Source organism: Euprymna scolopes, chromosome 24 (assembly GCF_053919585.1).
Source record: "Euprymna scolopes isolate OS-2025 chromosome 24, ASM5391958v1, whole genome shotgun sequence".
In the NCBI taxonomy this organism is placed as follows: domain Eukaryota; kingdom Metazoa; phylum Mollusca; class Cephalopoda; order Sepiida; family Sepiolidae; genus Euprymna; species Euprymna scolopes.
Window position 1 is genome coordinate 44,583,535 of NC_136505.1, and position 24,781 is coordinate 44,608,315.

General features: G+C 31.6%; 1 protein-coding gene across 6 annotated transcripts in view; it reads left to right on the forward strand.

Moving 5' to 3' along the window:
* The window catches only part of LOC145246685 (cilia- and flagella-associated protein 410-like), a 115,577-nt gene that overhangs the window by 31,527 nt on the left and 59,269 nt on the right, over positions 1-24,781 (forward strand). For 3 of the 6 annotated variants that reach the window (XM_080108405.1, XM_080108406.1, XM_080108408.1), the window contains exons 3-6: positions 3,181-3,404; positions 9,491-9,641; positions 16,284-16,371; positions 20,941-20,958. In XM_080108405.1, coding sequence (XP_079964531.1) covers positions 3,181-3,404; positions 9,491-9,641; positions 16,284-16,371; positions 20,941-20,958 — 481 coding nt within the window. The remainder of the gene's footprint in view (positions 1-3,180; positions 3,405-9,490; positions 9,642-16,283; positions 16,372-20,940; positions 20,959-24,781) is intronic. The other 3 variants (XM_080108407.1, XM_080108409.1, XM_080108410.1) reach the window with 1 other exon arrangement.

The window sequence follows — 24,781 nt, forward strand, 5'->3', positions numbered from 1 at the left end:
GAACAAAGCTTCTTTCTTAGAAGTGCACGCCTGTGAAACTCTGTTTCGTCTGCCTGCTTCCCACCTGACTACAACTTGGATGTGTTCAAGTCCAACGTTAACAAATTCCCAATGAACCGCCTTCTTAAGGAAACACTTCATTAACTCTCCATACTAACGTAATGTACTTGCAATAACCCTTATCCCTGAGTGGCTTCCAGGCCTTGATAAGTGGTGACTACCGTGTAAAAAAAAAAAAAAAAAAAAAAAAAAGAATTCACTCCATCCACCTTCAAACAGAATGTTTTACACTGAGACGTAAGGATCAACTATGAATTTGGGACCATACCTACAGGAACACTCTAAGTAAGGAATTGAACAGCAGGATGTTTGTTCACATTACATTCATTTACAATTCTGCATGTTAGTACAATCAAGAAATGGAAGGAATTCCAAAGTCTAGCAGTTTGGGGGAAGAAACTATTAGAGTAGAAGACTCTCCAACATTGAAGGCATGAGATTTTGCTGCTTGTCTGGTTAGTCAGGGTATTTATGTGAAGAGGCTGCCAGTGCTAAGAGTTTATCAGAGCACATTCCATTAAAATACTTGTAAAATAAATACAGGGATGCAACATTGTGGCGATGGGGAAAGTGGCTTGGAGTTTGTCTGACGGAGAAGGACTTATTAGACTGAAATTTTTTTTTTTTTTTTTAATTTTTTTTTTTACCTGTTCAATAGAGACTATCGATTGATGTACTGGCCTATTTGTGACAACAACCTTTCATGCATTGAGGAATAATGGTTTTGTAGAGATATAAGATAATGTCAAATGTGTGTATTCTTAGAGCGCGGTTAGAGCTAAGCTTCTTTGCAGTCGTCTTGGCAATATCCTCCATGCAATTTTTCCAATTCACATTACCTATGAATGTTTGGCTAATGTAAATGCTTTATATATATATATATATATATATAGAGAGAGAGAGAGAGTTGCCACCTTCCCTTCCCCCCACATTGCCCAGTACATGGTATACATACTTGGAGATGATCGTTAGTATATCCACAATAGAATGGTATCACCAAGGTAACATAACTTCTCAATACCTTTGTCATCCAAATATACTTTGTCCGCATCTGAGTTCTCAGCCATTTTTATTCTTACACTTCTTGCACATAAATTGATTATCCTCTTTCATCTTACAAGTAATTCCACTGCACTTCTTGCATATCCAATATTTACAAGTGCAGCTAGAAATTGAATTGCACCCATTTCCATTTCCATAAACTGAGCAGGAGGATTTTTTTGTGAGTTTTTCAACAATAGAACCGCTGACCACTTTGGTCTTGGTAACATTCACTCTCAGACTATTATTTTACATAGCATTCCTTCAATTCTTCAAGTTAACGACTAGGTTTCCCATTGCTTCACAGGCAAATATTAAATCATCAATATACAGCATCTTTTTTGGACAACCTGTACAAAACTTCCTGGGTAATGCTTTTAAGATACCAATGAAAAGCAACGGACTAAGTAAAAAAAAAAAAAATACTGGTGTACATCTACTCCAATATTAAAATTGTTACTAAATGTGCTGTTAATTCTGAAAAAAAAACAAAAAAACTTGAAAAATTTCTGTACATTGTTTGAACAAACATAATTAACAACTCAGTTGCCCCTGATTTACACAGTGCCCATCAAACAATCTTTCTTGACACTCTAAATCCACAAAAGCAAAATACTGGTTCGTTTTATTAAGTTACCTTGCTTATTTTGTCCTGGGATAAATATAGTGCCAGTGGCACTTTGCCCAGGTATAAAAAAAAGTTTTTGACCTTGGAATTTTTTTTTTTTTTTAAAGTTTCTTACATCAAGTGACTTCATGCTTTGTTTAAAGTGATTTTCATGAAAAAAGAATTTAAAAAAAACAAATTGCCTTTCACTCTATGCTTATCTGACTTATTTTCTGCTCAATTATTCTCTTAGTCACTTTCAGAGCTTGGTGCATCATCTTAAAGCCTTTATAATTATCTTTATCAAATGTTTACCCATTATCTTTTACAATTATACTAAGTTCCCGGATAATTTTTTTTTGTGTGAAAATTGCTTGAGACAATGTATGAAGCCACTTGATATAAGGAGCTAAAAATATAACAACAAAAATACTACTTTAAACAATATGTGTCTGTCTGTGTGTGTGCGTGAAAATGTTTCTTCAATTTTACCTTTTATTTAGACCAATCTGTTATGAAGCTTGATGTAATTACAGAGTATATAACAAAATAATATATAATAAAATTTATTTATATATGTATATATCATGCAAATAAAACAATCAAGTGGGATGGTGTCACAGATATCAAAAGAAATCTTCATATGATAGAAGATGCTCAATATTGCAACTAAATCATACAGTTAGGAAATACAAAAAATAAAGAAAATTATTATTCAAATTTGAAAATAAACAATACTATATTCAAACGGGGATAATAATAAAATTTTTTTTTGATGTATGTAATAAACAATACTATATTTAAACACAAATAATAATTCAAAATTTTTTCTTTTTATGTATTGCCTAATTTTATATAGTTAACTTTTCAAAACCAGAAGATGTATTTATTTACTACTCAGAGTATTTTATTCATATGTTAATGTAGTACGTCTTGTGTTTTGATAAATAGCAGAGATTTACCAAACAACTCGTCAGAGACAGATATGTGTTCCTCAGAAAAAAAACAGCTAAAGAGGGGGGGGGGTCCCTCTTTTCATTATGAAATTTAAGTCACTTGTTCAGAGCCAGAGAATGGCAAAAGGTATATAAACTTATAGCTACCATTTATAAAGAAGGGTGGATTATGTGGCTTACACATCAGTCATTCAGAATACTGCAGATATCAGCTCAATAGAGCGTGTAGAGCTGTAGTAGATTAAATGTAGGGTACATGAATTTAATGAGTTCGTATAGGGTTCATTTATCTGTTCCAAGAAATCATTTACTCCACATTTAATATATATTTTTATACATTTTTTTTTTAACTCTTGACACCCCCCATTCAGATCTGATGTTTTCAAAACTCTATACAAATATCTGATTATTTTTGTTTAATTTATTTTTTGTTAAATTTTCTTTTTCTTTTAATTTTTTCTTTTTTTTTTTTCTTTTTCTTTTAATTTTTTTTTTTTTTTTTTTTTTCCCCCCCAGTTCCAATTTCCTTGAATCTTTGGAGGATTTCAAAGAATGTCTCAATCTAAAAGAACTCTTTGCCAGAAACAACAATATCTCTGAACTGCACGAAATTTGCTATCTGAAAAACTTGACCAACTTGCGAGTCTTATGGATAGACAGGAACCCCGTCAGCCAGCTTGAAGGTTACAGAGAAACTGTGTTACGTGCTCTTCCAAACTTGGAGAAACTCGATAATACTGGTCAGTAATTTGTGACAAACTGTTAACCTGATTTGAACAACCGTTTCTATTTTTATGCTTTTTTTTTTTTTTTTTTTTTTTTTTTTTTGCGAGCTGTTGAATAGCTTAGCTGTAATCTCATGCTTTGTGGAATTTTACTAATCAGTATTACGAAGAATTGGGATAAAAAAAAATACGCACTGTAAATGGGATTAGCACGTGGAAGGCCACCATTTATGCATTTGTAAACAAATCTGGCTTAAATCTATCCACCCTGCTGAGTATATATACTTAAAGAAAAGAAAAACAAAAGCTATTAATCAAGGAAAGGAGAGTGACAACAATCAAAATAATTTTTGCACATGATTTTTTTTTTTTTTTTATTTATTTAGAAACACTTAATGAACGTTGTAATTAAAGATCTGAGATCAAGTTGGAAAACATTTGACTGAATTTTCCAATTCAATGTCACTTAATAATGATCGAATACAAATCATTTTATTTGGGGGGGGGGAAGTAAAAGGGGGATGACCACTATCTTAAAATAGTTAATGGTTTATCTTTAAAAAAAAAAAAAAAAAAAAAAAATATCGTATTTGTTTCGAATAACGAAAATCAAAAATTGAATTTCAACTACGAGCTGCCTTCAATAAGTTTGCAGACTTTTTTCATATGGGCACTTTTATTGATAGTACACGCATGAAACTCTAGTCCCCTTCAAAGTAATCTCCTCTGTCTGCAATACACTTGTTGTACCATTCCAGCAACTTCTGGAAAGGCCAATCGAAGTCCTCTTGTGTGAGCGTGTCAATGACCCTCGTTGCAACCTCTTTCATCTCCTCAGTTGTCTCATAACGACAGCTTCTAAGGTTTTCCTTAAGCTTAGGGAATAACCAATATTCACAGGCAACAAGGTCTGGATTATAGGGAGGATGAGCAACTGTCTTGATGCCTATCTTGGTCAAGCAGTCTGTTACAAGGATGGAGTTTTGGACTGGTGCATTCATGCAAATCTTCTGCAAATTCAGTTCCTCGCAAATAATTGTGTACAGATATCGCACTGATATCAAACTGTACACTTATTGCCTCTGTAGACACACGATGGTTCTTATCCATAAAATTCTTTATTTGGCCAATCAAAGTTGCTGTTCTTAATTCCTTACTCCACCCACACTTCTCATCATCCATCAGACTCCCTGCCTTCCTTGACTCTCTTATGCTACTCAAAAACTGATGTTCGATTCATGCAAGATGGTCCAAAAGCAGTCTGAAGCATTCCATACGTTTCTGTAACATTTTTTTTCCCAACTTTAAAACAGAATTTTATTGCATATTGTTCTAAAGTGTCCTCACATCCACATTGCATTTGTGAAATTCACCAGCTGTGACAATCAGGCTTTAGTAAGGTGTATTCCAATTCCTGCTGTAGCTGTTTATTTGAAACTGAAATCATAAAAAATTAGTCAGACATCTCATAGTATGTATAGCAATAACATACTGAATTTTCAAGAGTCTATGATGTCGAAATGGATAACATTTGAGTACATTATTACATAAAACACTTACTTTCATGATCCAGCGATCCGCCATTATTATTTTGAAACTAGCAGGATCCGTGTACCAGCTTTGCCAGGTGGAAGTATGTCCCCACCCCATCTGTAAAAAAAAAAAAAAAAATTAAACTATGGTTGTTAGTGGGAGCTACTGACGGCCCAATAAAATAGTGGGAATTAGCACCCATGGCAAAAATACTATGCTGAAGTAACAATGTTAGTATCTATAAACCCATTCTTAACATGGGGATTTGATTATGTGCTCTGATTAATTTGTGCTTTCACCTAACGTGTCAAATAAAAATAGGTTAGGATGGTCTATTAGGTAGCAGTTGTTACCGTCCGCCTGTAATGCATAATGAAAATAAAAGAATGAACTAAAATGTTTCAAACCAACACGTTTTTTAGAGTTTAGCTTTCAAATAATCACGACTTTTTTATTACGATTTTTTCCAAAAAAAAAAAAAAATTCGGAATTTTAATAAAAGAAATATGGTGCAGAAATAAAATTGTTTGCAAAAAATAAGATAGCTTTAATTTGTGTAATAAATTTCTGTAATTTTTATTTTGGCATAATAGTTAAAAACACAAATATTTAGGCGTTAACTTCTTCAAATTAGTCCAGAGTTAACATTCTCAATATAGCTGGCTTCTTTATATAGCATTAATAAAGGTAATGTTCTTTATATAGCACTAATAAAGGTAATGTTCTTTATATAGCACTAATAAAGGTAATGTTTTTTATATAGCGTTAATAAAGGTAATGTTTTTTATATAGCGTTAATAAAGGTAATGTTGTTTATATAGCACTGATAAGGGTAATGTTGTTTATATAGCACTGATAAGGGTAATGTTGTTTATATAGCACTGATAAGGGTAATGTTGTTTATATAGCACTGATAAGGGTAATGTTGTTTATATAGCACTGATAAGGGTAATGTTGTTTATATAGCACTGATAAGGGTAATGTTGTTTATATAGCACTGATAAGGGTAATGTTGTTTATATAGCACTGATAAGGGTAATGTTGTTTATATAGCACTGATAAGGGTAATGTTGTTTATATAGCACTGATAAGGGTAATGTTGTTTATATAGCACTGATAAGGGTAATGTTGTTTATATAGCACTGATAAGGGTAATGTTGTTTATATAGCACTGATAAGGGTAATGTTGTTTATATAGCACTGATAAGGGTAATGTTGTTTATATAGCACTAACAAGGGTAATATTAAGCTGCAAAACAATTAAATCGGTTGTTTCTTACCGCTTTTCACATTCATCTTTGTTTGTTTAATAAACTTCTATAAATATTGTCTCAGCATAATAATAAATAAAAAAAAAAACAATACAAATATTTGGGAGTTCACTTATTCAAGTTAGTCCAGATGTAGCATCTTCAATATAACCGTAATGTCTATATAGCATTACAAAAAGTAATGTTCAAGCTTCAAAAAATTAAATTCATTGTTTCTCACCCTGTGTGTGTGTGGTAGTACTAACCCTTATTCAGATTTAACCAGCTTCCTCCAAAGGAGGAAGTTTCATGGGAGTATGAAATTCACAAGTGGTCCCAAATCGCATGTATATCCCCGTTAGGGGAGGTGACGACGTTGGGTTTTTGAAAGTCTTGCAGGGAGGTGTCAACGTCCTCCTATATATAGCACCAGGAATGGCCAAATTTGTCACCCATTTTAGCAATGACAAGGCTCGACGTTGCTTAACTTCAGTGATCTGACAGGAATCCGTGTGTCAAAGTGAGAAACATACGGCATAATCACTGTGTTTCACATTCACCTTAATCTGATGGCATTTAAAGTTTTTCAGGTAATCTGTAAATGAATAACACATTTAAAATTGTCACTGTTAAAATTAAAATAAAAATTTTACTGTTAAAATTATCGCTAACAGATAGTCTTGCCATAAACCAAACCACACGTGCATTGTTTGGCTGTCAGAAAGCTTAATGTTAATATGTATAAACTATTTGTCAGCGACAATTTCACCTGTGAAATTCATTATCATGATATCGGAAACCGTATTAGTGTTGTAAAATTGCATAAAAAAAAGATAAGGTAATTAACAAGTAAACTTCCATGTATTTTTTATTTAATTTTATTTGTTTCTAAATTGTTTTTATTTTTTTGTTGTTCTTCTTAATATAAAAGATATTTAGGAAGTAAACTCTTCAATATATGTACGTAATGTGTCTGTTTGAAACATCACCAATGTACACGTGTGTTTAATGCTATAAAAGTTGATTGCAAGGGATGCGTAGTTATTTAGTTGTGTTGACAGACATCATCACTGACGGCGTCAAGCACGACAATGTCAAAGGAGATTCTTATAGTGGATAACGTGTTTTAAACTTTGTAAAATAAAGCAAGTAAACTGGATATTTAACATTCGTTTAACGGTTTTCTATGTCTTGTATTTTTCAATCTTATATGACTGTAATGACCTATGAATGTAATGAACTTGACGCTGGGCATATTAATGTATCTCTAAGTGATGCCATATTTTAATAGTAGTAAGCATTCGTTTATAAATTGAAGAATTGGATTCCGGAATATGAGAATTTTAAGAGTTCAGTCAATCAGAATGGACAGACCTTGGTATAGGAGCCTTTAGTATTTATGAACAAGAGAGATTATGTTAGGTATATATATGTAATGAGCCAAATACAGTTGGTGTAATCACAGAATCTGTGGACCGTGTAAAATTTGTACTGGTTGCAGCGAAAAAATAGGGACTCCTTCCTCTAAAGATATTGTGATGGTGTTGCTCAGAGGATGTAATGTAGCATTTTAATAGCACGGTTGAATGTGTATAAAATGGTATTCAGAAGCTACATGGTTATCAGTCTAGATGTATAGAATTTGTATGTAGCATTTGTTGTTGCAAACCTACGATACTTTGGTCCAGAGGGGAATTTCTGCAGCCATTATATATAGAAATGTAACTTGAACAAGGGAAGTAACTCTTAGTTTGGAATGTTTATTATTTATTTATAACTGCAGTTATTTTCAAAGGCAATTTTCATTAATAATTAATTTTCTAGTTTATCAATTTTCATAATTTTTGGATTACTAATTTTGACATCACAATTAAGTAAATAACATTGGTTTGATTAAAGTTCAACTTTTTGATTTCCGTTATTATTCTGAACAAGCCCTTCCCCAAGTTTTTTGCTAATTTTCCAGTGGATCTCTAAAAATAAAAATGCATTGTTATGTAATTGTGTGTTATGTAGAAATATAATTATGTTTACAGCTTTTTTTTTAAGTAGGATTTTTAAAAAATATTTTTATTTTAGTAAAATATTTCATTCATTAAAAAAAAGAATCAATGTTTATTTATTAGTTATCTACTATTTTGGAAAACGCTTTTACGCTTTGTTCATGGAATCCGTGGGAAAACGACCATGTTATAGTCAGCTGAGAAGCGGCCTCGTGCTATTATTTTTCATAGATGAACAGTTCTAGGAAAGAAACTTTGTTCATGGGATTTTTGTTTTAGTCTTAGGCACAGATAGAGGGCGAGGGAATTGTTAATGGTGGTTGTAGCAAGACAAGAGTTTCCCCTATATTAAAAAACAAAAATATAGAAAAATCTGTATGATGTACATATTCATGACGGAAAGAAAATATTGTATCCAAAAGACCATGTAAATTGATGTAGTTTTATTTTTATAAAGAAAATCATTTTAAAGTGAGTTTGAGTTTTTCCAATGCTACCTCGCTCTCCAATAGTAAGAATGACTTTCAAATCTTCAGGGTTCGTACAGGCTTGAAAAGTCCTTGAATTCTGAATTTTGCCTTGAAAAGCCCTTTTTTCCTTTATTACCCTGAAAATGTCCTGAAAAAGCCTCGAAAATTATATTCTTGATGTCCAGTAAAAAAATTTTTTATTGAAATATTAAAAATAAAATTGAAAGAAATTCTATTAAATTATGTTTTAAGTATTAATAAAAACTAGCAGGAAATTCCACAGGAGACTCATTCAGATGTAATGTTGATGTTGGCATCCTGTAGATGTTCAGTATAAATGCAGACACTCTGGTATTATTGTAGCTCTTTTGTTAAAACTGCAAAAGTATTTATCTAAACTAGCAAGGACGCATGGATAAAGAGATAAATGAAAATGACTTTAAGTTAATAAGTGTTTTGGTTTATTATAGCATTGTTTATATATCAGATTTTGTTTTGAAAACTTGAATTTTGTCTGGCGAAGGCCTTGAAAGACTTTGAAAAGCCTTAAAAAGGACATCAAAAATTTGTATCTTGCATATTTGAAGTATTTGGAGTTATTGCCCTTGTTTTCTAAATGGTGTCACAATATCGTGTTTGCTCACAAAATTTTATTTTCTTATTTAAAAATAAAACTACTTGGTTAATTTATTTGAGGTTTCAGTGTACAATTTTTTCTTTCTGTCAAGGGTACATACATCATGTAGATTTTTTTTTTAATATAGGGGGAATTCTTGTACAAGTATCAATATTCTTAATAATTTAAAGCAATAAATAAAAAAATGAATAATCTCTTTGTTTTGTAGTTGTGACTCCAGAAGAAGTAGAACTTGCCCAGGAAACCGGAATTGACATATGTTTACCAGAACAGAAAGATCTATCCCCTCGTCCACAAAAGGAAGTGCCAACATTCTCGAATTGGAAAGAAGTAATTAAGCATTCTATCGAAGAAATAAAGTAAGTTCCAGAATATTCTTGTTTCTTTCATTTTTTTTCCCCCACTTTTGGCTCCGTGCTATGGAGGTTTCCACAAGTTGGTGAAACAGTCTTCTTCAGGACAAATAACGATTCCCAATTCTTATTAGAATGGAGATTTTGTATCGAACTGAAACACATCCATATTTCTCAAAGATAATTTGGTGTTTTGTAGATTGGTCATCTTTTAAACCAACACATTGTAGGTGAAAACTTTATTACATGCTACATTGTCATGTTGAAATTGATATAAATTACGAAAAATTATCCAGTAGACAAATAATCTATACTATTAATAAAATTCTAAATGTTTATTTGTCTCTGTCTGTATGTGTGTGTATACCAATGAAACTTTCGAACGGATGCACCGAATTGAAAAGTTCTTCTTTTTTTCCCCCCTGAAAGATGTGAGTCCCTAGATTGTCCTTCTCTATGTATGGTTCGTAACGAACAATGCCGAGTTACACAAAAAGCCTGAAATGACGGTTTTGGGGCCGTTTTGTCGAAAAAGTTACCTATTCATGTCAATGAAATTTACCACTGTCTGTATACAGTCGTGGTAACATCTTTCTGCATACGGACAGGACTTGTGGTGCAAAGAATAACGCGTCTGATTATGGATCAGAAGATTCCAGGTTCGAATCCTGGCAAGTTCGTAATTTAACCATTATTTTATCCAACGTTTACTCATTATCCTTACCTTTAATTAGGGTTGTTTTGTTTTTTCAGTGATTTTATTTTGTGCATATAGGAATTTCTCATACTCTGAGTTCACAGTGTAAGCATTGGTGGTAAGACGATATCGAGTGTATTTGATGTTGTGTTTGACTCAGCATTGTGGGTGCCAACGCGGCGCAGCATCTAGTTACAAATAAAAATAAAATTTATCGAATTATAGTTTTATCATATTTAATGTGGAACAGTTATGTAACCAATTCTCTGACAAACTGACTTATCTCCCTTGATATGAATTGTCTTTAATTAAGGGTCTGACATTTTTAAACACAATGTGTCAGAATATAATTGTGGATGATTTTTTTTATTTAAAAATGCATCTAGCACCTCTTGTACTTAGTCATTTTTTGTAATTTTTTTAATTTATAATAATTTTGATATGACATTAGTATGTAATAATGTTTTCATCTGAAATGCACGAATTTAAAAGATCAATCTACACCAGCACTAATATTTTTTATTATGAAACATTGAGAGTTATTATTGCTATTAGCATTAGTGTATGTAAATAAACTCTAAGATAGGTTTAAGCATTCCTATTCATTTTTATTTATTTTTTTTTATTTTTTTAATATATGAAGTAATGGGGTGCTTCTATATTTAAATAACAAAAAAAATATTGAATTTCAAGTAAAACAAATGGTACCTATGCAATTGTTCACTGACCAGGTTTCACTTTGCTATATCTGATATAGCAAAGAGGAGGAAAAGAAAGCCAAATGAGGATAGGATTAAAAATGTTTGATAAGAGCAAATAAAAACAAATTTAAAAAAATAAAAATAAACATTCAGCCCAGACAGATTTGGGAATGTAGTGGTGAAAACGAAAATTTTTACTGGATACTATAAACCAAATGGCAGGTTATGTGTTTTTTAACGCAGAGTTCAATCAAGCTAAGAGAATCCCTAATAGTTATGTAATGGAGATGGATGCTTATAGAAGATAAGTTATGAAATTACTATATTTATTTTCTTTTTTATTAGATACAAATGTTAATATTATAATGATTACACTTTTTAATTTGTATTTTTTTTATTTCATTGGATTATAGTGTGTGTGTGTGTGTGTGTATATATATATATATATATATATATATATATATATATAGGTTAATCATTTACTTGAAATGTATTCGGGTTGTATATACCAATCGTAATGGATTTTAAAAAAATTTTTTCTCGTAAAGTTTTTTATAATAAAAATTTTTCTTATATATATATATTGGAAATAGTCCATACTCAATGAATACCTTTTTCTTGGGTTCCAGAGCATATATAGTGTAATATAATAATTCTCCACATTCTAAATATCAAATTTACTCAGTTGGTCATTTATTACTCTTCATAAAGTATCCATTACAAACAATATTGTTTTGTATTGCGACTAACAAGTCTGCAAAATTATGTTCTGTCATTCCTTCTCGTAAGTTGTTCAAAATGGTGTCTTTATTAATTTTTTAAAAATAAAACTTGATATTTGGAACTTGAAGAATTTTTATATTACACACGCACACACACACGCACATATATACATATATATATAAATAAACAGAAATCCGTTATCCATCTTGTGCCTTGTTATTTTTTATTTATTTATTTTTTTTTGTGGAAATAATAGATGTTCACCGGTATATATTGTTTGTTGCATTCTTTGCAAATGTTAGCGCTAAGTTTGAGTATAGTGTTTACATTTCAATACTTGCTATCCTTTCTCCATCCTACCCACATGCATAAACAACAAAGCCTTGTACATTAAATTAGGAATTCCAATCAAACAAACAACATTGCAAACGATCAAAAATACTAACAACTAAAAATGCACACCACATCCAAACTGGCATTTATTCCATTCCATGCAAAAAATGTGGCAAACTGTACATTAGTGAAACTCTACTAAATGAAAAGAAAGCATAATTATAAATGTCGGTACTGGTGCATTTTATGAACCTGATTTCTGTAAATATCCACTCGGGTTCAACCAACGCCTGACATCAATCGCCGTAATATGTCGAGTGCCACTGAGCAAATCATAAAAACATTAGGGAAACAATAACTTTCATCAGATACAAACGAATTACAATTAAAAAAAAAATCAAATAAAATTTAATTACAACCGACTGTAAGTTTTATGAATTAATATTGTTTTATTTTGTGTAAATAAATCGAAACTATTTTTTTTTTTCTCATGTTATTAAAAACTAAATTTTCTTTTTTGGCGAAGGGAGATGGTAAGGTTAGTTCTTCCAATCAGTAAGGGTATGTTCTGAGCCCATCCCCACGCCACATTCTTTTTTTTGGGGTGGGGGTCATGTCTTGCACCTCATTTCAGATACTATCAATTTGTTCTGTTGACAGTACTTTACAGCCTGCTCCAGTGTCTATATTAACTTGTCCAGCATAATTAGATTAATTGCCGCAGACAATGCAGACGAACAACATGCAGGCTTTTTACTAATTTTTTCTTCAATTTACCATCATAGTAAGGTAAAAAAAAAAAACGTATAAAATTCTGAGGATGGCATCTATCGCCGAAATATTAATTTTAAATAAATATTTGTTTATTTTTCATATTATGTTGCAATTTGACTTATAAATGTATTTCATGCATATTTTATATATATATATATATATATTAGTAAAAATAAATAAATATGTGTGTGTATGTGTTCTCTTTAAAACAAATATGTTTATAATGTAATATATTCAATAAGGTTATCTTAAAATTGCATTGGTTTATTAAGCTCAATGAAAATGGATTTACACTTTCAGAGCATATGTAACTTTATTAAACATTTCAAAGTCATGAACTAAACTTCTTTCTTCTGCATATCTGTATGTCGTCGATAATTTTACTGCTTTTTGGATTTGTATGTCTTTTAAACCTTTCCAATTCGTTTTAAAATTATCGTCCTTTTTGAACTAAAAAGAAAAAAAATTAAAAACTGTATATTTTCTTCTTTAATGAACTAATAAAAAGTCTGATTTTTCATTTAATAAAAAGATTATACAGCAATACTCAGTTTTCTAAAAATTTTCTAATTAAACCAAGTTTTTGTTTCTGGTTCACCTATTTATAACTCACAACAGCTGGTCAAGAGATCAAACATGTTTTGCTTTAAAATCCAAACTGTTCATATATTTATACAGTACATATTTTAAATAAAATGATTATTTCTGTATCTTTTTCAAAGATGTCAATAATTTAAGTTAAATCAATGCCTTTCATATCCAAAGTATGCTATGTAACTTTGTTTATATACTTATGTAGCCTACACATCTTTAAAAGTTTGCATTGGGTTTATGGTAAGCTATAGATAGTTGATATAATTTTGGAACAAGTCTATAATATTATTTATTAACTAGCAGGGGGCGCCTGGCCTCGCCCCGTCATAAAATATGCTTAAATATATTTTAATTCATACAGATTTTGTATTTATTATTACAGAGCCAATTCTCTATTGAATATTGTACTTAATGTATAGTACTGATTTCAAAAGTTAAAAAAAAAATCACTTGTGTGTTATCGGTTAGAATCAAAACCAAAACATTTAGCGCTCCAGCCACATTCCCTAATAAATAAATAAATAAATAAAAATATATAAATAGGTCGGGAAGTTGAAATGAACATTTTGCATTTCAACTTGCTGAGCTATTGATAAGATTTAAAACTAAACCACTTCAAGCTATGAATGAATTTGTGCATCCGCAAAATTAATAGAAATGTGTTTATTCTTTTGTTTAGTTATTATTTCACTACGTTTCAGCCAACTCATCCTCTGACCCTCTTCAGAGGATGAGTTGCCCGAAATGTAATGAAACAACAATTATGAAGATGAGGATATATTTCTAACACTTTGTTCTTTTCTATAAACAAAAAAAAAAAAAAGATCTTTTTGTAGCAGAATAACCTTCTGTTTTTCGGACCAAAGCAATTAAAAACCAACAAGTTATTGCATTCAAAAACAAATTATATTCAATTATAATTTAAAAAATACAATAAAGGGTAATACTTATGTCAGTTTGAAGTTTGGCAGTTTCCAAAACGGTTGTTCCGGAGAACATTCTTTTTTGTTAAAGAAAACTATGTAACAGAGGTGAGAAGTGTTTTCATTCCTTCCAGTAATTTTTTTTTTTTTTTTTTTTTTTTAACTCTGCTCATCCTTTTGGTAAATTCTTTTTGTACCTCCTCTCGTCAAAGGTTCTTTTTTGTTGTTTATATATAGCCTCTCCTCAAGTTATAGTAGGTAATTTGCATAAAGTCACTTCTGCAAATTGCCCTAAATAGACTTTAGAATATATCCAACAGATAACAGTCCACAAAAGAATGAATACATGAATTATGGAGCCTCATCTCAAAGGATTAAAAAAATAAATAAAATATAATAGAAATAGGTTGGCAAGTTGAAATGAACATTTTGCATTTCAACTTGTTGGCATATTTCTGTACACATTATTTATTCATCTTAACAAGGATTTTACTTGTTATAAACCATTCTTGGTGTATAATTACTATTTCCTGTTAATCTCAGCTTTGTGACCAGTAGTTTCAGAGTTTATCGGTTAAATATTTACATATGGACACACACACACACACACTGTTTTATTTATATAGATTATGATTTTACTTATTAGCATTATTTTATATATTATTAATATTATTTTTATTGTTATTATTTTGTTTATTATTGTTATTGTTCCATTTGTTAATGATTTAACATTAAACGACTTGAAAAAATGAATTGAATTTGGCATGCGAAAAAAGAAAAAGATGTTGGCAAGTTGAAATGAACAACTTGCTGACATTTTTCTGTACGTGTTATTCATCCATCCAAACAAAGATTTTACCTGTTATAAACTATCCTTAGCTTACGGTTACTATTTCCTGTTAATTTCAGTGTTATCTGACCAGTTGTATATGTGTGTGTGTGTATATATATATATATATATATATATATATATATATATATATATTATTCAGACAGATATTGTTAAATAGCATGGAGTGTTTTTGCTTAATGATCTTTTTTTGTAAGTTTTCCATTTTTCGAATCGTCATTCTTATGTCTCTGTGTAATTTGTGTAGGAATGTTCCATAGTCATTTTCGTTTTGTTTTTTTGTTTTGTTTTTTTGCAAGTACTTTCAACTGATTTTCTTCATCAGAGTGTGTGCATATATATATATATATATATATATTAGTGTTGGGATATTAATCGGGAATCGGAGAGCTTTTTGGGGTATCAGAATCGGAAAAATTTTAGCCTATTTTCTGATGCCAAAACCGATTTCTTTAGTCATCTTTATTTGATTTTGGTTTAAGAAACATCTTCCACTACTTATTGATTTAAACTTTCAGTAAGACTAAAATCTCCAAATCATCCCCTCACAAGTGTGTTTTTACGTCTGAGAAAATATAATCACATTTAAGATGTGTTTTAACAGTAATCGGGACAAAATAACACTTTTATGGTTAAATATTTAGAGATTTATAAAAAATCGGAATCGGTAATTGTATCGGAAACAGGAATTTAGTACGGAATCAGTAATTGTACCGGAATTGGGGAAAAATATTGTAATCGTTCCATCACTAATATATCTCAAATGAAAATGTTTTATTTATATCGATAATCGGGGAGAAATTGATGGAAGCATAAGTGAAAGGAAGCGTATAAAAATAAAAGGGGGGATGGGACAAACAACATATGATGAGTGAGGGTGAGAGTAATAAACAGTAACGGATGAGTGATTTGATGAGTAAATTGTACAAAAGGACAAAATAAGGAAAGCGAGAATTGTTTTATGAATGAAAATATTAATTTGCTTTTTTTTTTTTTTTTCCTTTTTACATCAAATAGTTTATCATTTTATCGTCTTATTTTTTTTTTCTCTAGTAAAGTTCGCACAGAACACGGTCTACAAGTTCTGTCCATTGAAAATCTTCTGCCTGCCGATTACATATGCAGCCATAATTCAGAACGGGTTCGTATTTGCTTGATTTGTTTCTCGTCTACAACGTTGTTTCGGTGCTTGTCTAGAATTCCCCCAATATGGAAAAATAAAAAAAAAACATCTGTATGATTTACACATCTGTGATGAAACAAAAATATTGTATACCAAACATCGTGTAAATTGATCAAGTAGTCTTTTTTTTTTTTTTTTTTTTTTTTTCTTACAAAGGAATTATCACTTATCAAGGCCTGAAAGCCACTCGATAAGGGTTAATGGTGTAGATTGGGTAGAATTTGGATTATTTAAGGGGGCGGCTCAACAAGAAGTTGTTTACATTGGACTTGAAGGCTACCATATTGTAATCAGCTGGGAAGCAGGTCAGCGGAACAGTGTTTCATAAGCAAGCAGTTCTAGGAATGAAGCTTTGTTCATGGATTCTGTGTTTAGATTTAGGCACAGATAGAGAGTGAGGAAAGTTGTTGATAGTTGTTTGTAGCTAAACGAGTGTTTTTTGTGAAACTTTATCATGGGGGGGGGAGATCGTAAATTGGAGCTCAGCTTTTTATATAAGAAAATGAAAATTTATGGTTAAATTACATATGATCTCACGACACTATCTTGAAAACAGGCTGAGGAAACAAAGGAGATAGCTCCAACTCTAGATTTTAGAAAGCCATTCTTAACATGGGAGTGGTAGAGGCATTAAAAAACTCAAATTTGCTTAGAAATTAATTTCTTCATAAAAATAAAATTACATGATCAATTTATGTGATTTTTGGTGTATGATATTCTCTTTCCATCATAGGTAGAGGCATCATAGTTTTCTTTGTTTTTGTATTGGACCCAATTCTGGACACGCCCAATGTTTTTCATTTCTCCTTTTAAGCATGCATATCACAGAATGGCAACCAGATTGACATAATCTACCATTCCAATAATTTTAATTTGAATTGAACGTGTGTAGATCAGCTGCCATTACATTAATGCATGCGGTGAGTGTTGCGTTTTCGATTTATATGTTGCAAGGAAATCTTCAATCAAAAGTTCTGCTGGTTGAAGGTACGATCTTCACTACAGGCGATAACAACTAAGAATAAAACTTCAAAAATACCTAATACTCCTACCCAGTTATGGGTGACAGAAAAAGAACAACCTACCCTTGTGGATTAAATAATTGGTTCAGTTTGAAATCTTGTATTGACTGCCTCAGCTGAAATGTGAATATAGCAATCAAGATGAGAATCATAGTCTGAATGATACAAATAATCCAATTCTCATCTGAAAATCTAAAACTACTGAAATATGTGAAATTATGCTTGTTTTAATTGAAGAAAAATTGTTGAAATGTAATTTGGGTAATCACATAATGTATTCAAGATGGCCACACTCAGTTATAGAAATTAGACTTAGATTTGTATATTTTGAAAGTACATCAGAATTTGCAACACTATTTGTATGCATCAAAAACATCTGTTAATTGACCCTTGTTAAGGGCCCCCGATTTGGGAGCTTTTGGGGAGTATGAAGTTAGACATTGTCAAGGCTACTGCAGAGAAGATGGGTGCTCTTTACTGTGTTAGAAAATTACTCATACCGGAGAGTTTTTTTATACCTCTACAAAGCCACCATTTTCCCATGCACAGAGTATTTTTGCTACATTTGTTCCGGTGCTTCTATCGTTTGTCTACCCCTCTTAGACAAGATTTATAAAAAAGTCTCCAAAAGGTCCCGCACTATTGGTCAAGCTCTAACCTCTGTCCCATCACCAGTGTTGCAGCCTTGTGCCTATTTTCCAAGTACTTGAATGAAATGTGTTCTGATGAACTTACAGCACTTGTCCTTCTTCGACGTACATACTCTCGGCTAATTTGACAAGTATCAAAATCCCTCCCTTCACTGTTGCAATCCCTAGATGCCGGAAAACCGTCTACGATAATAGTTTCTTCCTTCGAACTGTCGGACTTTGGAATTCCTTCCTGCTTCTCTTACTGTACCGACATGCAAAAGTTTAAATGTAATGCAAATAGACTTCTTGCTACTCAACTCCCCACAATTCCCTGTTAAACATAATTCCAAATAGTAGCCTTCTTACGACCAAGTAGCAATAAACCTTGTTAGAGGTGAAAAAGTTTTAAAGATACCCTAGTTATCATTACTCTCAGATTCATTCTAAGGGGTAGTACCTGCCAGAATCCCATCAATGTATGGGTTGAATAGAATTTGTCCCTGGTACAATACTTAAACTGATATAGAAACCCTTGACCAAGGTTTTTGCTTCTACCCCCCTCCAACACCTCACTACTACAAAATCCATTTCTGCCTACCCTATTTCTAAACCCAATCAACGATCCAAGCCCCTTTCCCTTCCAACCAACTATAACACAAAACTACATCCAGTGGTAATCTCACTTTTAAAATTTTGAGAAGTCATTGCTCCCAGTTGTACCTCAACTAGAGTGTACGTGTCGGTATCATTTGCAAACTATTCACAAAATATCATCTCATCTCTGTCGTCCTTCAGGATGCTTCACCATCGAATCTACACGACTTCTCCATTTATTATGTTTGTGTACAAAATATACAGTTACAAAATAAATTAAGCTACAAACAAATCCATATTATTTGAATTAGATTTCTGTTTTCATCTTGAGTGTAATTTTCATGTTTCAGTCGATATAACTTCCGACTTTCTTTGCGTATCTTGTCAAACTCTGCAATCTTTCTGTTGAACGTGGCAATCTGCACAGAATTTTGATCGGAATCTTTTATTTAATCTACAAGAGTAGCATGCTCTCATTCCATTAGCCATGACTGGATAGAAGTCCCAAGTAATTTGCAATCGTATTTTAAGTGTCGCCCAGACTTGGGTTTGAACTTTTGATACCCCCCCCCCCCAGTGCAACTTACAACTGAATTTTACCAAGTACTTCATCCACTACGCCACAGGTCTTTTGACATCATCTGAAGTTCGATTTGGGAACTTTGGTAAGTATGTAGTCATCCTTTACCTGCCAAGATTTCATATATTGTTTTCAGATTATTCCACATCACATGAACATTTCGAAATTATTTTCAAAAGTATAGATTTACAAAACAAATGTGCATTTGTGAAAATCTCATACGTCAAAATAATGCAGTTTAAGTAGAAATACTAGTATGTATTTATGTGTCATGTTAAAATCAGTCAAAAGTCACAATAGATGATAGAGTAGAAAAATAATTACAAGTAAAATTAAAATATATCGCATTTTATTGATCTGCCATTTTCTAATTTGAAATCGCGGAAAACAATGGAGATAAATCGGCTTGTCATACGGAATTCCGTACAACAAACTGACTGAAGAAAAAACTTTTTTTTTATTATTTTAAAATAAAACTTGATAATTTGATAAATTGTGTTTTTTAATTTGTAATTATTTTTTTACTCTTATCATTTTTCGTAGTTTTTAGAATTTTTAGTAATTCTGACGTGGCATGTAAATATGTGCTAGTGTTTTTATTTAAAATGCATTATTAGATTTTTTTTTATATAGGAATACGCTCATAATGCACAAACGCCAACAACTTAATCTAGAAAACAATCAGATAAACTCTGTGTACACTTTTGATTTATAACGGTCCAGCAACAGTTGACATGCCATAAAATCTTACTATCTAATATCTTAAGAGCTTCTATTGTGCTTAGCATAAGAGTAACAGTAATAAAAGTGGTTAACAACATGGACTAAAAAATACTCCAATTACATTTCAACAATTGGTGCTTATGCATTTTAGCAAAGATATTTTAAAAAACAAAGAAAGAAAAATCTCTATGATGCGCGTACCCGTTATGGAATGAAATTCTCATAAGAAAGTTTTTTTGTTTTTTTTTAATATCATTTAATTTGATCAAGAAGTTTGGCTTCTTCTTTTTTTTTCTTCTTTTTTTTTTTTTTCTTCTTACAGAGGAAAATCAAATTTTAATTAGACCCATCATGATGCAACCATCTTGTCAATTTCAGCTACAAAGTGGGAGGGTGTGCCAAGGAAGATAATTCCATCTAATTCTTGAAGTTTGTCAAAATGCACATGAAGTTTTAATCATTTTATTAATAAATTTTGTTCAAATGCAGTTCATTCCACAGAAAAACTTTCATCAAACCCACACCTGATTTTATGACTAACCCCCTATGCAGAAGGTGAATAATTTATCATCCTTAACCCTTAGGCTATTCTGGCTGTTAATTTTTTAACGTCTAGTTTTCTATTACAAACAATTGCAACAACGGTGTCTTCAAGGACTATGGAATTTTTCTTTGCCTTAATTGCATTAATCAATGAATGAAACCCATGCTTGAATGTTTGTATTGTTTTTTGATAAAAAAATTCTTTTTCAAAGACCCTAGACTTGATTTTATGTGATGTGAAAAAATTTGTACCCATCGTAGCCCAAGGGTTAACATAGAATGCCTGTCCAACTTGAATACGAAAATAAATCCCATGTCTGAATGGATTTTTTATTTAAAAGGAAAAAAAATTTTTAATGGTTGATTTCTATTTTATTTGATGTCTTTATCTGAAGGGTTTTCATTTGTTTTGACTTTTCTTTATCAATTTTAGGGGGAAGATGATGAGAAGGTTAGTATTCGATTTCGATAAAGCCAACCCCTAGTGTGCAACAGTTTCCAGAAGAACATATAAGGGAGCTTGACTAAAAGATTTGTTTGTACTGCAATTGTTGAATGAAACCGTTTTGAACATAACCAAGCTCTCTTATGTCTTTTTCTAGTGAATTTTGCTATGTAGATCTTGCATGCTGTATCGTCATTTCATTGTGTTAATGTGCCTTTGTTATTTGTCGACAAACAATTGTGTATAAATCTTGTGTTACGTTTCTCAATTCTTGAGATGAGGATTGGTTATTCTGATTATTTGGAATCATCGGACTACTGTTCTCATCTTGAGTGTCATTTTCACAACATTTCAGTCAATGTAATCTCCAACCTTCTTCTGGTGTATCTTGTTGAACTCGGAAATGTTTCTGTCAAACTCGGAGGAATCTGGATGGAATTTTGAATGGAACCCTTTATTTATTTCGCAAAGGTAGCATGTTCTCGTTTAATCAACCATGACTGGATAGAGGTTCTAAGTGGCGCAGTGGTTAGAGTATTTGAAAAAAATCAATTGTAAAAGTGATATTCTACTGAAGGTTGAAGGTTCAATCCTTAGTGTAGGTGGAGGAAAAAATACAATTGTGAATTACTTGGGATCTCTATCCAGTCATGGCTGACAGAACAAGAGCATGCTACCCCCACAAAGTAAAAAGTTTTATGGGTTTTGTGCAATTCTAAATGTTCACATAACTGCAAAGGGTTGATATGCCGTAGGTTAGTAACAGGGTTTTTTTTTTTGGTTTTTTTATATTTCATATTTATTTTGCAAATAACATTTTTATTTCTTTACACCCCACCCCCATCCCATTGCGTATTGTCAACAATATGGGTTTTTGACAGAGTACAAAATAGACTTCGTGACTTAGTGGGGATGCTCTTTTCTCTTCCCTGCAACCTCTCTCCCACAGAAGTGACGTTGCGAGCCTATCTTTGTTTTATCGTTATTTCCATGGCAGGTGCTTGTCTGAGCTCCAATCTCTGGTCCCCCCTCACTAATCTTTCACGAAAAACACCCGTCTAGCTGAATCCACTGTGAAAAATTTCCCCCATTCTTTATCTGTGCCTAAATCAAAACGTAGATTCCATGAACAAAGCTTCTTTCTTAGAAGTGCACGCCTGTGGAACTCAGTCTGCCTGCTTACCACCTGACTACAACTTGGATGTCTTTAAGTCCAACGTTAACAAATTCCTAATGAACCGCTCTCTTAAGTAAACACTTCATTAACTCTCCACACTAACATACTGTACTTGCAATAACCCTTATCCCTGAGTGGCTTCCGGGCCTTGATAAATGGTGACCACCGTGTAAAAAAAAAAAAAAAAAAATAGGTTAGCTATGGTATGATTTTATATGGTGATTGAAGAAGGATGTGTAATATAAATGTGGTATTTTGGTGATCGAAAAGGGATTGTAGGAATTAGCTAGGCTAACATAGTTAGCATTAGTTCGTCATGACACCTACCCCTTTTTTATTTTGACTTTGTGCCAAATCTATTATAATAGTCATGTTCTTGTCTGTTCACAATTTGATTAATATGTACAAAAGGCACACTGTTTCACAAATTGTTTTCATACTGAAAACAGACGTTTACACACTTTCATTCCAGCATGATTTCTTTATATACTATTTATTAAAAGGAAATCTACATTCAAGAAAGAAAAAAATTTATTTTAATAATTAGCTCTTTATTATTGATAGTTATTAGTAATACTATTGTCTTAATAGTCCTATTTAGAAATATTATTTAAAGTTGATTTATTTAATTTATTTTTTATTCATATTTAATCTATTTTTTATTCATATTTAATTTATTTTCAATTATTATTACGCAACACCAGTTGCCTTGAACGAAAGTAAGTTTGTTTATTTAAGCTGTGAGTGTTATTTCCCCTGTAAGCTATGAGTTATTTCCCATTTAATTTTAATAGACAAAAATGGATGTGTTTTATGCTTCCATAAATTCAATGTTGTTCACTTTTAGGAATATCGTAAGAAGTTAGAATATTTGGTGTATCTTATATACTAACTAAACCCTCTGCCCGCCAGTATGTTTCTAATCTGGCAACACTGGTTATATATGGCTAGTTTCTTAATAATTTTTTTTTTTTTTTTTCAATAAATACAAAATAAATATTATTGAAAATAAATACTCCAAAGAGTTGATATGCCATGAAATAAACAGAGACTTATAAAAATAAAAAATAAATACCTGATGTGAGGTTTTGGTTACTGCAATGTCCTGCCACATTCATTTTCTCTCTATTGTTTAGCTATGTTTCATATCTGGCTGTAGAAAATGTATTCAAATATTGGTAATGTGTAGACACAATGGCCTAGAAAAATAACTGGTCGGTGAGTTTGAGTTTTATGCAAAAACTGACACTAAAAGAAATACTTGCTCCACATATAAATTATAAAGATAATTGTTTGTAAGGAAAATTTGCTTTGCTCAAAAATATTTTTTTTTCATTTTGAACAACAAATCCATCTTTTTGAACATTTCCATCTCCAACTATTGACCGTGAATAATGGTACAATAATTAGATGGTAAATTACAGATTTCACATCTCCAAGAATTGGCTGTTAACCAACGCTCGGAAATCCATTGAATCATTTCTAAATTGTAAGCCAGCTCCATGTTGGAATATTATTTTTTCAGTCCACATAAAATCATTGTCATAAACACCATTTACAAGACTTGTTGGACGCATTCTAGAAATTGGCGACCATTTTCTGTCATGGTTGCTGTGTCTAGACATGTATTCAAATGTCTTATATGTTGCTATTGAAGTTTCTCTGGCAAGCACAACAATTAATGAGATCTCTGAAAGTCAAGTCAATAGGGAATTTTGGACTATACAATTTTTAAAATAATTTTAATAAAAAATATCCAAAGTTTGTACTTCATAGTATAATTTATATGGTTATCTCTCTGATATAATTTATTACCATCTATAATATGTGAAATTTTATAGTTTGCTGAGGCAACACATTATCGCTTTTTTTTTTTTTTTTTTTTTTTTTTTTACAAAGGAGTAAACGCTTATGAAGGCTCAAAGGCCATTTGAGAATAAAAGTTAATGGCTATCAGATAGTCAGTGAGAACATTGCAATAATTGGTAGTAGTGGAAATTGTGTAGGATTTGATTATTTAAAAGGACAACTCAACACATGTTTCTGGACATGAAAAATTTAAAAAAATTCGTTGTAAAAATCCATCTGAAAATATGGATGTCTAAAATAGACACAATTATTAAAGTTGTATTCATGAAACTATAGAAAGCCTCTTGTATTGTTTTATGAGCATTTTCATTTCTATGAACTTTTCCAGACAAATCTACACATTTCAAGAAGGGGTATAACATGACTAAAGATACAGATAGTATACTCAGATATATATAATAAATATGAAGCAACTGTATAACTATCAGTATCTCTCCGTGCAAGTATGAGAAAATGTTGGCGATAACATTGTCGTGTCAAAATGTTTTTGTCTGTTACAGATTTTTCATGGCCTTCTAATCCACATATTTTGATTTACACTTATCCCCCCCCCCCCCGACAAAGGAGGGATTGGGCCTAGTAATTCACTCTTGTTTGTTCGCTTGTTTGCAATTTTCTCAATAACCATGCCTTGGATTTTTTTTGAAATTTTGCACTAACATTAGTTATGGTGAAAGTAAATTTTTGCCAGAACGGATTTTCCGGGATAACTCTGGTTGCTCCCCCGGCCCCCCTAGGGAGCATTATAGGAGTAAAATTGCCCCAAAATTGTTTGTCTGTTCG